Source organism: Cetorhinus maximus, chromosome 3 (genome assembly GCF_964194155.1).
Source record: "Cetorhinus maximus chromosome 3, sCetMax3.hap1.1, whole genome shotgun sequence".
In the NCBI taxonomy this organism is placed as follows: Eukaryota; Metazoa; Chordata; class Chondrichthyes; order Lamniformes; family Cetorhinidae; genus Cetorhinus; species Cetorhinus maximus.
Window position 1 is genome coordinate 176,284,463 of NC_135881.1, and position 13,807 is coordinate 176,298,269.

Genomic DNA, 13,807 nt, shown 5'->3' on the forward strand with positions numbered 1-13,807 from the left:
CGCCATCCTGAGAAGGACCCCCTTATCCCCACTCTCTGCCTCCTGCCAGACAGCCAATCTTCTATCCATGCTAGTACCTTGGCTCTAACACCATGGGCTCTTATCTTACTGAGCAAGCCTCCTGTGCGGCACCTTGTCAAAGGCCTTCTGGAAGTCCAAGTAGATAACATCCATTGGCTCTCCTTTGTCTAACCTACTCGTTACCTCCTCAAAGAATTCTAACAGATTTGTCAGGCATGACCTCCCCTTGATGAAACCATGCTGACTTTGCCCAATTTTACCATGCACTTCCAAGTATTCTGAAATCTCATCCTTAATAATGGGCTCTAAAATATTACCAACGACCTAGGTCAGGCTAATCGGCCTGTAATTTCCCGTCTTTTGCCTCTCTCCCTTCTTAAACAGGGGGGCTACATTAGCGATTTTCCAGTCCTCTGGGACCCTCCCTGACTCCAGTGATTCCTGAAAGATTGCCACTTTTCTGTGCACAGTATTGTCACCCAAAAAGTCCTTCACCTAAAAAGCTCCAGGTCCACCTCTTCCTCTTTGAACACTTCCAATCTGTCTTTCCCCAATCCACAGCAAAGAAAAACTCTCAGCAACAGCACAAGGTTTGGTTTCCGCCATGACTATGCTGTTACATGCCTCTCCATTCTCCCTGGTTGCCCTGCAGCATTCAATATGGATAACTTGTCATCCTCCTCCAATGCCTGTGCTGTCGTTCAGTTTCATGAGACAGCTCTTGCATACTTCTATTTCCAGCTATCTGAACCCAGCCAGCACATCTTCAGCAATGTTGCTCTTTCCCTGCCTCATAATATAACCATTGAAGTACACACCCCACACCCACCGCCATCCTCCGCAAGGGTTCACTTTTGGCCTCCTCTTCTTGTTGTCCATTTGCTGCCCTTTGCCAATATTATTTTTAGGAATTGGATCAGCTTTCACACACGTGATCATACCCAACCCTGCTTCTCCATTATCTCCATTGAATGCTTCTGCATTGTCAGACTGCTTGTCTGACATCAGGTGTTGTATGAGTCACAACTTCTTCCATCTCAAAATCAGGTAGATAAAGCCAGTGTCTTAAGCCCCTGTCATTGATTCCTATCCCCTTCTCAGCCACTAAAGGACCTTTCATAAACTTTTAGTCCTGTCTGACCTGGAGTTGAGTTTTAAACACCAGGACCCTTCCAGCACCAAGGTCGCATACTTTCACCTAGATAACACAGCCCACTTCTACTCCCATGCTGTTGGTCCATTTTTTGTCTTATTTGCAGACTTGGCCACTTTAAAGCACTTTCTGCTGGCCTCCTGCCTTCCTCAATCTCAAATCGGACCAAAGCCCTACCACCTGTATCTTGGCCCACTCTAAATTAGCCTTGTCCATTACATCCATCCTGAATAACAAATTCTGGCACCCTGTTTCCAAATGAATCAAATTCCCTTGCCTACAAATCCCACCATGGCCTTGTCCCTTCCCAAACACCCCATCCCTCTTCACTCCCTCATGTCTATCTCCTCCAGCTCCTACATTCTTTCCTGGAAGGATTAGATGTGGTTTGGCTTGCTGACATGATGCTCATGATCTTATGGTATGAACATAGCTCATCCAAGAGTGGCCAATCATTAAATGGCTGTCTCTCATAAAACATTACGCTAGCAGTCAGATATCTCGGAAGCGAAGGGAAAGAAAAGAATAAAAAAACAAATTAAATAAAAGTTGTTCGATATTCTGAAGTTATCAAAATCCATGAAGGAGCCACAATGAAAATTTTTAAATGTTAAAAATAATATTGAGCAGAGTGCACTGCTAGCTCTTAACATTGCATTGAAAAAAAATTTTTATTTTTGTAACGTTGGTTAAAGTGATGCAATGTCTGAATCCACACTTAGCATGGCTTCATTAATGAATTGGGTTGAACAATGTGCAATATCCGAGAGTGCTATAATTAAAATGATAGTTATAATCAATGTTGGGGGAGATTGAGAGTTTCTCTTTAAAAATAATGGCCACATTCTGTCTTTTACCCTTTTATCTCAGATTCTGCCTCGGTTCCATCCCTTTGTCAGCCTTGGCTCAGTGGTAGCACACTCGCCTTCAACTCAGAAGGTTTTGAGTTCACGCCCCACTCCAGTACAAAACCAGGCTGACACTACAGTGCAATGTTGAGGGACAGGTGCACTAACAGAGGGGAAATCTTTCAGATGAGATGTTAAACTAAGGTCTGCCTGCCTTCTCGGGTGGATGAGAATGATCCCATGGCACTATTTCAAAGAAGAGCAGGAGAGTTCTCCCAGGATCCTAGCCAACATATATCCCTCAACCAAAGGGTAAAAAAGATGATGATCTGATGATTATTGCATTGTTGTTTGTGGGACCTTGCTGTGTGCAAACTGTCTGCCACATTTCCCTACGTTACAACAGTGACTACACTTCAAATGTACTTCATTGCCTGTAAAGCACTTTCGGGGTTCTAAGGTTGCGGAAGGAGCTATAGAAATGCTCATCTTTTTGCAGCCACCTGATTGGACAGAGGGCTTGCTCCCAAGCCACCGCCCACTGCCATCCTTGGTTCACCACCAGAAGGCCCAATGACCAACCTGATTGGACCATCCCTTCTAGTTTTACCACCACTTTGTATGGAGCAATTAGCTGCTCCCAGGCACTTCCTTAAACAATGTGGCTCAGGTCACAAGGTCAGTGAAGTAGAGGCTTGAGCCTGTGATCCCGCTTTCTGAATTGCAATGTGCACTAGTCCTCCAATGGGTTGTATTTTAATTTGACCATAATACATTGCTGTCTACCATTAAACTGCAACTGAAGCATCATCATGATCCAGTTTCAAATTACCACAACAACGATTTGAAACCTGGAGCCCCATCTGTAAAAGCTCTTTAATGCTTCTAATTCAATACATTGTTAATTTAAAGCCTTCTACAATGGACTATTGCTTATAGCATAGAGCATAATAAGTATGTTGCTCAGGCTCCTTAAATCTCCAAACCGTAACTTCCCAGTTTCAATTGTGTTGAGGGACTTCCTTTGAGGAAGGCAGGAGAAATGGGAACAACCATTACTCTTCCTTCGCCACCTGCCCGCTGCCCTCCTCTGCCCCCCTGCTCGGCTCCTCCCAAACTCAATCATGTGCCCTAGCAGTCTTGGATTGACCTATGGGAAGGTTACCCACTGGTTATCTTTACAATGGCTGATGCACAACATTGAAATCCAAGGAGGATAGGGAGAAAATGCCTTCAAAGAAGAATTAAATAAAACCTGTAACAACAGCAAGATATTTAAAAGTACCTCTTGGACATTGGTGCTGTTTTCATTTGAATTCTGCAGTAGATTTCCCACTGTCTCCAAAGGGACAAACTTCAGCATATTATTTGCCTCTTGCTTTGTTTCATCACTCCATACTTCCTGAGATTCGTTAACAGCAAAGCCCGCATCTGAAGGGGCTCCACTTTGAATTCCAGCAGACTTATCCTCCTCCTCATCACTGACTCCACTAACCTTCACTGAAGACATATCGAGATCATATTTGGAGTCCCACAGTGGCCAGTCCTGTGTGCCACGCATCCGCTTTTGATCCTTGCTGGAATCTTCTGCATTCCCAACAGTCGCAGGTATTTCTTTGTAATCCCTCATGGAGTCCTCCGTTATAGAACTATCAAGACTCAGGCCTTCGCCATACAAGCCTTGCAGGTTACCGTTCCCCTCAGTTGACACCAACTCTCTCTGCTTCCCTATGGAATGCCCTCTGCCTTTATAATGGGCTTCTTGTAAGCTTGCTTTCTGAACTGGTGACCTTTGCACAAAGGTTAAGTAAGATTCCACAGCGTTGGTCTTCTTTGGTTCACACTCATTCCTGTTCTGGCAGTTTATAATATAACAGCGGCCCTCAAACATCCATGCCAAGTCACAGCCAGGAAAATCACAACATGCTGAGATACATTCAGACATTGAAACTGCTGGAGGAACTCGCAGGATCTTAGTTGTCTTCAGGTTTGGAGAAACTATGGCATCTGAATACTGAACAGTTTCACTGCAGTAATCGGATAGGCCACCTGTGAAAACATTACAAACTGCGGTTAAAATTCCAATTTGTTCAAATTTACATGTATATGACAGCGAACTGGGCTCCTTTACTGAAGTGTTCTACTAGATAATATGTTGGATATATTGGAGCTGAAATTATGCTAAAGGGATAATATCAGAGGAACATTTGACAGGTAATTTTCTGATTTTGCATCCCTGCCAGCGAAAGAAAAAACGTGCATTCACTCGGCACATTTCATGATCTCAGGACATCCCAGAGTGCTTTACAGCCAATGAAGTCGTTTTTGTAGCGTAGAAGTGTAGGAATCACACACAGCAAGGTCCCAACAATCATTAATGGGATAATGACCCGATAACCTGTTTTAATGATATTGATGGAGGAATAAATATTGCCTGAACTCTGGGGAAAACTCCCCTACTCTCCTTTTGCATGCATCTGAGGGGGGCAGGCAGCATCTCATTGAAAAGGCAGCACCTTCAACATTACAGCATTCCCTCAGTAGAACAATCTGTCTCTAATCTCCAGAGTGGGGATCACAGCTAAGCCAATATTCTGTATATGAGCTCACTTGTGCTTTGTATAATGTCAGAATCATTTCCTGAGACTGGCAATCTTTGGGTTTCATTCTTATCAATATTTTATTTGCTACTGTAACCACTTCTGTGCAATGCAATGACACATTTTTAGCTCACATTACATGATACAATGTAATTTTACAATCATATTTCCCATTCTAGCACAGATATATCTGACATTTTACATTATTGAGTTCCATTTATGAATCATCCACCTAGTTGGTAAATCTTGATTAACCTACTCCAAATGTATTCCTTCCCTGGATCCTTAGCTGTGAACATCACCATCAAAATCACTTACAATTACCACAAACAGCAGAAGCCTAGCAGTCCATTCAGTTATAAATATTAATCAATACTTTCCTCCATTGTTATATCATTAACTTATTGTCTAATTTAATTCACAGTCCTGTGTCAGCCATGGTACAGTAGTAGCCCCCTTACCACCATCGTTCAAGCCCCATTTCAGAGGACTTGAACATACCATCTAGGCTGAAACCCCAATGCTGTACTGAGAGAGTGTTGCATTATTGGAAATGCTGTCTTTCAGATGAGACATTAAATCAAGGCCCTATTTACCATCTCAGGTCCCACAGCACTATGTCAAAGAACAAGGAAGTTTTTCCCCTGTGTCCTAGCTCCCTCAAACAAACCACTGAAATAGATTATCTGGTCATTATCTCATTGGTGTTTGTGGTAACTTGCTGTGCACAATTTGGCTTCTGTGTTTCCTATTATAGAAAGCTGACTATACTTCATAGAAGTACTTCACTGGCTTTTAGGAATTGCAAGGTCGTGAAAGGTGCTACAAAAATGCAAGTTCCTTCTTTCTTTTATCCCAAGAGTTTCTAAGTAGGCTGTAACTATTTTGTAAGGCGCTATATTAAAATTTTCTGAAAGCCATGACTTTGGGGTGTTGAATTTCCTTTGGCTGCATTGCAGCTTCTGGAATTGCAATGATGCAGTATTCCTGCCTGCCCTTTGTTGCATCCCAGACACTAGGAAATGGACTGGGACAATGCTTTTAAATATTTTGGATGGGCTGGTTTCTGGAACATAAGCCTTAGGGGTGAGGAGGGGAGGGAAGAAAATCATTGTGGACCAACCCACAGAGGGCAAGTTGGGCAGGCAACACTGGGCAAAGAGTGTGCAGGAAAAATTCTGCTGGTTTCCTTGATGCAATCAATCACAGAGCAGAGCAGAGCAATCAACTGTATCAGGGAAACAAAGCTTTTAAAACTGAAACTACCGCTGCCCACCTTTGCTGACACCCTCATCCATGCTTTTCTCACCTTTATCTTCCATCTTCCATAAACTTCAGCTCATCCAAAAATCTGTTGGCTCCATCCTTTCCTGCACTAAGTCTCATTTGCTCATCACGTTATCCTTGCTGACCTACACTGGCTCCCAATTCACCAACTTCTCAAATTGAAAATTCTCATCCTCATATTCAAATCCCTTCATAGCCTTGTCCCTCCCTTCCTCTATAACCTTCTCCAGCTCTAAAACTTTCCCCTTAAACTCCATATTCCTCTGACTCCAGCCTCTTGCACATCTTTATTGAGGGCAGTGACTTCAGTCACCAGGTCTCACACTTTGGAACTGCCTTCCTGAAAAACTTTCAAAAGGAATTTTTTTCCTACATTAAAGACGCTAAATTGTTGCTTTGTGTGTTGAGGCTACGCCTGACAAAATAAAGGTCCCAAAAAATTTTATTACCTTGAAATCTGAATTAAGAAATTGCAATGAAAGGGCATAGCAGGCCATTTTAGTGTAATTCAAATTATCCAGTAATTCAGATTAAGTGACTTGGCATAAATAGGAGCAGGTCGTATAGGAAACTCAATCATGCTTTTCATGGTAGTTGTACATCTAATAACACCTCTAGATGGTATCATACAAATCTGATTTCTGCATAGGAGTAGTCACGGTTAGTGAGAATCTCAGAGATAGTGAAAACAATAGGCAAGAAAGCTTATGACATTTGTAATTCAATAACCCTTGTACACATTGATCTGGATATTTCTCTGACCGGCGAGGCTGAAGTGTTTGATGCTGGCTGCCCCAAAAAATTACCTTGTCCATAGGCTGCAGTGAAAACTTCCTCTTCTTCCTGCAGCAGGGCCCACATCAGGACTAACAGCATAGGTTTCCTTCTTGGCACATTGCAAAGCCACACCCAATCACACCCCTTGAAGTCAGTCTTCAGCTCATTGACAGGAGTAATTTTTAATGATTTTTACTATTTTAAAATAGTTATGACATTTATTAAAACTGTTCTAAACTTTTAAACATTTATAACAGATTTAAGTTGGCCAGGGTCTATCCCTCAATGGAAGATCAATGGAATGTCAATTGAAGTTCATTGGCAGATCTTTAAAGGGATGTTTCAAAATACACAGAATAGACACATTCCAATGAGTAAGAAAAATTCCAAGAGGCAGGCTCACCATCCATGGTTAACTAAAAAAGTTAGACAGTATCAAACTTAAAGAAAAAGCATATAATTACGCAAAGATGGGTGGCAGGTCAAAAGATTGGAAAGAATATAAAGAACAGCACAGAATAACAAAAAGATTAATAAGGAGGGAAAAATTAGAGTACGAGAGAAAGCTAGCTAGTAATATAAAGATGGATAGTAAGAGTTTCTATAGGTACTTAAACTAGAGTCAACAAAGTGAACATTGGTCCTATAGTGAGTGCGTCTGAGGAATTGATAATGAAAAGTAGGGAGATGGTGGATGAATTAGGCAGGTATTTTGCTTCGGTCTTCACTACAGAGGACACAAGTAACATCCCAGAAATAGCTGTAAATCAGGAAATCGAAGGAGGGAAGAACTCAGGAAAATTACAATCACTAGGGAAGTGATATTGAGCAAATTGTTGGGGGCTGCAGGCTGACAAATCCCCAGGTCCGGATGGACTTCACCCTATGGTCTTGAAAGAAGTGGCTAGTGAAATAGTTGATGTCCTAGTTTTAATTTTCCAAAGTTCCCTAGATTCGGGGAAGGCTCCATTAGATTGGAAAATAGCAAATATAACTCCTTTATTCAAAAAGGGAGGGAGACAGAAAGCGGGAAACTACAGGCCAGTTAGCCTAACATCTGTCAGAGGGAAAATGTTAGAAGCTATTATTAAAGATGCTGTAGCAGGGCACTTAGAAAAATTAAAGGCAATCAGGCAGAGTCAACATGGTTTTGTATCATGGAAATCACGTTTAACCAATTTATTGGAGTTCTTTGAAGGAGTCACATGTGTTGTTGCTAAAGGGGAACCAGTAATGTACTGCACTTTGATTTCCAGAAGGTATTTGTTAAAGAGCCACATCAAAGGTTATTGCAGAAAATAAAAGCTCATGGTGTAGGGGGTAACATATTGACATGGATAGAAGATTGGCTAACAGGAAGCAGAGAGTTGACATAAATGGGCCTTTTTCTGGTTGACAGGATGTGACAAGTGGTGTGCCACAGGGATCAGTGCTGGAGCCTCAACTTTTTACAATTTATATAAATGACTTGGATGAAGAGACCAAAGGAATGGTTGCTAAATTTGCTGATGACACAAAGATAGGTAGGAAAGTAAATTGTGAAGAGGATGTAAGGAGGCTACAAAGTGACATGGATAGCTTAAGTGAGTGGGCAAAGATCTGGCAAATGGAATATAATGTGGGCAAATGTGAAATCATTTTGGCAGGAAGAATAAAAAAGCTTTTTATCTAAATGGTGAGAGATTGCAGACCTCTGAGGTTCTGAGGCATCTGGGTATCCTAGTGAATGAATCACAAAAGGTTAGTATGCAGATATGCAGGTAATTAGGTAAGCTAATAGAATGTTATCATTTATTGTGAGGGGAGTCGAGTACAAAAGTAGGGAGGTTATGCTTCAGTTATACAGGACATTGGTGAGACCACATCTGGAATATTATGCACAGTACTGGTCTCCTTATTCAAGGAAAGATGTAAATGCATTAACTGTTCAGAAAAGGCTTACTAGACTAATACCAGGAATGAGTGGGTTGTCTTATGAGGAAAGGCTGGACAGGTTAGGCTTGTATCCACTGGAATTTAGAAGAGTAAGAGGCAACTTATTTGAAACCTTTAAGATCCTGATGGGTCTTGACAGGGTGGATGTGGAGAAGATATTTCCTCTTATGGGAGAATCTAGAACAAGGAGATGAGGAGAATTTTTTTTCTCTGAGGGTTGTGAATCTTTTGAACTCTCTTCCTCAAAAGGTAGTGGAAGCAGAGTTTTTGAATATTTTTAAGGTAGTACAAGACAGCATTTCATTATTTGGTTTCAGTGTTTCTTCAATAAACTTGTGGTTGCCCATATGATATTGTTTGAGAAACTGAGAGCTACCTGTCTTTATTGGATTAACAGTATACACAACCTATACATGGGCAGTGGACCTGTGCAAAAGAGATCAATAGACTGATCACTCAGCCTTTTCTGGGCTAATATCAATGTTATTAACAAAATACAAGGATGGGTATAATTATGGGTATGAGAATACTGTGGTTGTTACTGGACTAGTAATTGAGAAGCCTGGAGGAGCGTGCAAGAGGACCACCTGGGACAAGCAGTCAGCAGAACCTAGAGGAGAGTGCGAGAGGACCACCCTGGGACAGGCAGTCAGCAGCACCTAGGGAAAAGTGCGAGAGAAAGACCCTGGGACAGGCAGTCAGCAACACCTAGAGGATCTAGTCTATCTAAAGGATCTAGCATCTAGTCTATACTCAAGTAGGAGTAAGAATAAAAGAATGGAGCAAGGGTCCATATTCTATTTAGTTAAGATATGTCTGGGGAGCTCAGTCCCATGATTTGTACATCCTGTGCTATGTGGGAAATCCTAGATGCTCCTGGTGGTCTGGTGACCATGTGTGCAGGAGGTGCCTCTGACTGGAGCAACTCAAGCTCTGGGTTTTGGAGCTTGAGCAGCAGTTGGGGACACTACGGTGCATTCAAGAGGCTGAGAGGTTCGTGGATAGCACGGTTCAGGATGTGATCACCCCGCAGCTTAAGGAAGTGAAAGCAGAGAGGGAATGGGTGACCACCAGACAGAAGGGGACCAGGCAGTTAGTGAGGGAATCCCCCGAGTGCATCTCTCTCGCAAACTGTTTTTCGGCCTTGGAAAACGGTGAGAGTGACGGTTGCTCTGTTGAGGCCAACCAGAGCAAAGCCCATGGCACTGTGGGTGGTCCAGCTGCTCAGGGTGGGAGGAGGAAATGTGGAAGGGCAATAGTGGTAGGGAATTCATTAGTGAGGGGTGTAGGCAGGTGCTTCTGCGGCCATTGACGTGACTCCAGGATGGTATGTTGCCTCCCGGGTGCCAGGGTCAAGGATGTTACAGAATGGCTGCAGGACATTCTGAAGGGGGAGGGTGAAAAGACAGAGGTCATGGTCCATGTTGGGACCAATGACGTAGGAAGAAAGAGAAATCAGGTCCTGCAAGCAGGCTTTAATGAGTTAGGTAGGAAATTGAAAAGCAGGACTTCAAAGGTAGCAATCTCCAGATTACTCCCAGTGCCATGCAATAGTGGGTATAGGAACAGAAGGATATAGCAGATGAATGCATGGCTGGAGAGATGGTGGAGGGAGGGCTTTAGATTCCTAGGGCATTGGGACCGTTTCTGGGGGAGGTGGCACCTGTACAAGTTGGACGGATTACATCTGAACAGGAACAGGACCAACATCCTCACGTGGAGGTTTGCTAATGCTGTTGGGGTGGATTTAAACTGAATTGGCAGGGGGATGGGATCCTGAAAAGTGGTTGAGAGGGGAGAGAAGATGAGATAGAATTAGAAGTTAAAACGCTACTGAGTCTGGAAGGCAGAGGAAACATAGGCTAGATAAGAAAGAAGTGAGTTTAGCAAGGATATATGGAATATATTTTAATGCAAGGAGCCTGGGGAATAGGACAGACGAGCTGAGGGCACAGATAGATACGTGGGAGTATGATATCATAGCTATGACTGAGACTTGACTAAAAGGGCAGGATTGGTAGCTCAACATTCCTGGTTATAGGGTTTTCAGACAAGATAGAGAGGTGGATAGAAGTGGACAGGGCATCACAATATTGATCAAGGAATCAATTATAGCTGTGAGGAGGGATGATATCCTGGAAGGATCATCAAATGAGGCCATGTGAGTAGAAGTAAAAAAACACAAAAGGCGCAAACACACTGTTGGGTGTGTGCTATAGGCCCCCAAACAGTCAGAGAGATAGAGGATCAAATACGTAATCAAATTTCAGAGAAGTGTAAGAATAATAGGGCAGTAATAGTAGCGGATTTTAACTACCCAAGTATTAACTGGGATAGTTTTAGTGTGCAAGGTAGGGAGGGAGTAAAATTCTTAAGTTACATCCAGGAGAACCTTTTTAGCCAGGACGTAGAAAGCACAACAATGGAGGGGGCAGTTCTGGACCTAATATTCAGAAATGAGCCCGGGCAGGTGGAAGGCGTATCAGTAGGGGAGCATTTTGGAGATAGTGACCATAACTCAGTTAGATTTAGGATAGTTATGGAAAAGGAAAAGGTTGGGCCAGGAATAAAAGTACTAAACTGGGGAAAGACTAACTTTATTAAGAGGAGATGCGATTTGGCCCAAGTGGGCCGGGAGCAGCTACTTACAGATAAAACTGAGTCAGAACAGTGGGAGGCATTCGAGGAGGAAATAGCTAGAGTACAGGTCAAATATGTTCCCATAAAGACAAATGGGGGGGACCAAGTCCGGAGAACCCTGGATGTCAAGGGACATAAAGGTTAGGATTAAGAAAAAAAGAGAAGCTTATGGCAGATACTGAGGGCTGAATAAGGCAGAGTCCTTTGAGGAGTATAAAAAGTGCAGAGGGGAACTTAAAAAGGAATTTAGAAAAGCTAAGAGAGTACATGAGAAAGTATTGGTGGTAGAATAAAGGAAAACCCAAAGGAGTTTTTTAAATATATAAAGAGCAGGAGAATAACTAGGGAAAGAGTAGGGCCAATTAGGGACTATAGGGGTAATCTGTGAGTGGACCCAGAAGACGTGGGTGCAGTGCTCAATGAATACTTTGCATCTGTCTTCACAATGGAAAAGGACGATGCAGATATAGACAGTAGGGTGGAGGACTGAGAGATATTAGAGGAAATTTACATAGAGAGAAAGCAGGTATTAGCAGGTTTCGTGGCCTTAAAAGTGAATAAACCCACAGGCCCAGATGAGATATATCCCAGGCTGTTGAGGGAGGAAAAGGAAGAGATATCAGGGACTCTGGCAGTAATTTTCAAATCCTCTCTGGCCACAGGTGAGGCGCCAGAGGACTGGATGACTGCTAATGTTGTCCCATTATTAAAAAAGGGAGGAAGGGATAGACCAGGAAATTACAGGCCAGTCAGTCTAACCTCGGTGGGGGCGGGGGGGAAGTTACTAGAAAGAGTTCTGAAGGACAAAATATATCCGCACTTGGAGAGACACTGATTAATCAGGGATAGCCAGCATGGATTCAAGGGAAGGTTGTGTTTGACAAATTTGATCGAATTTTTTGAGGAGTGTTGATGAGGGTAATGCATTGATGTGGTCTACATGGACTTTAGCAAGGCTTTTTATAATGGCCCTCATGTCAGACTGGTCAAGAAAGTAAGAGTCCATGGGATCCAAGGCAAAGTGGCACGTTGGATCCAAAATTGGCTGAGAGCCAGGAAGCAGAGGGTGACGGTAGAGGGATGTTTCTGTGACTGGAAGTCTGTTTCCAGTGGGGTTCCACAGGGCTCGGTGCTGGGGCCCTTGCTATTTGTGGTGTGCATAAATGATTTAGATTTAAATTTAGGGGATATCATGAAGTTCACGGATGATACGAAAATTGGTAGGGAGGTAAATAGTGAGGAGGATAGCTGTAAACTGCAGGAGGATATCAATGGACTGGTCAGGTGGGCAGAGCAGTAGCAAATGGAATTCAACCTGGAAAAGTGTGAGGTAATGCACTTGGGGAGGGCTAACAAGGCAAGGGATTACACTATGGTAAGGTAGGACCCTGGAAAGGACTGAAGATTAGAGGGACCTTGGTGTGCATATCCATCGATCCCCAAAGGTAGCAGAGTAGGTAGATAAGGTGGTTAAGAAGGCATATGGGATATTAGCTGAAGCATAGAATACAAGAGCAGGGAGGTTATGCTGGAACAGTATAAAATGCTGGTTAGGCCACAATTGGAGAACTGCGTGCAGTTCTGGTCACCACATTATAGGGAGGATGTGATTGCACTGGAGAGGGTGTAGAGAAGATTTACCGGGATGCTGCCTGGGCTGGAGGGTATGAGCTATGAGGAAAGATTGGATAGGCTGGGATTGTTTTCCTTGGAGCAACGAAGGTTGAGAGGGGACCTGATAGAGGTGTATAAGGTTATGAAGAGCATAGATAGGAAGGCACTTTTTCCATTAGTAGAGGGGTCAATAACCAGGGGACAGATTTGCAAATCCACATCCCAAGAATGAATGAAAGAAACATATATCCAGTAATCTATTTGTTGCAATTTTTCCTATTCTTAACCATTCACAAGATGCAAAGGAACAGTGCTGTTATTTGAAAACTTCATACAACCTGGCTGTTTGAGAATTCAAACTGTATATACTTGGTGCATCAAATACTGTTGTCACACAGCAACTTGTCCCTCAATTATGCACTTTCACAGTGTATATCTGGTTGGGAAGGAAAACTGGCAGTTTATCTAACTGTCTTCCCCTCCACATATGCTGTCAGACCTGCTGAGTTTTCCCAGCTATTTTTGTTTTTGTTTCAGATTTCCAGCATCCGCAGTATTTTGCTTTTATATTGTGGCAGTTTATCTAGCCCGTTGAGGTTCGTATACCATCATCCAGCCTGAATCAAAGAAAACAAAAGGAGTGCAAGAGCTATCCACATAAACATAGTTAGCTCACCACTCCACATCACCCAAAAAATGGCAAAAGAATTGGAATAATGGTCAGCCCTATCAAAGGCAGCTCAGAACTAGTTGACAAGTGGCTCAAGGAAGTGAATTAAGTTATCTTGCCTGTGACATGCTAAGGGGGTTTGAGAAGGCATTGTGTGAGAGACACTTCAGGATCTAAAACTATTGAACTTATCAGAAAGTTTCAAAGGCTCATAGCTTTATCCCAGACACAATGGACAAATAGCCTCCTTGTGTACTGTATC

General features: G+C 42.8%; 1 protein-coding gene across 1 annotated transcript in view; it reads right to left on the reverse strand.

The window, feature by feature from the left end:
* LOC144679053 (dyslexia-associated protein KIAA0319-like) overlaps positions 1–3,775 on the reverse strand; it is a 116,746-nt gene extending 112,971 nt beyond the window's left edge. The window contains exon 1 of the mRNA XM_078539313.1: positions 3,308–3,775. Within this exon, the coding sequence (XP_078395439.1) occupies positions 3,308–3,652 (345 nt within the window). The 5' untranslated portion in view covers positions 3,653–3,775. The remainder of the gene's footprint in view (positions 1–3,307) is intronic.
* Between the last annotated feature and the right edge of the window lie 10,032 nt (positions 3,776–13,807).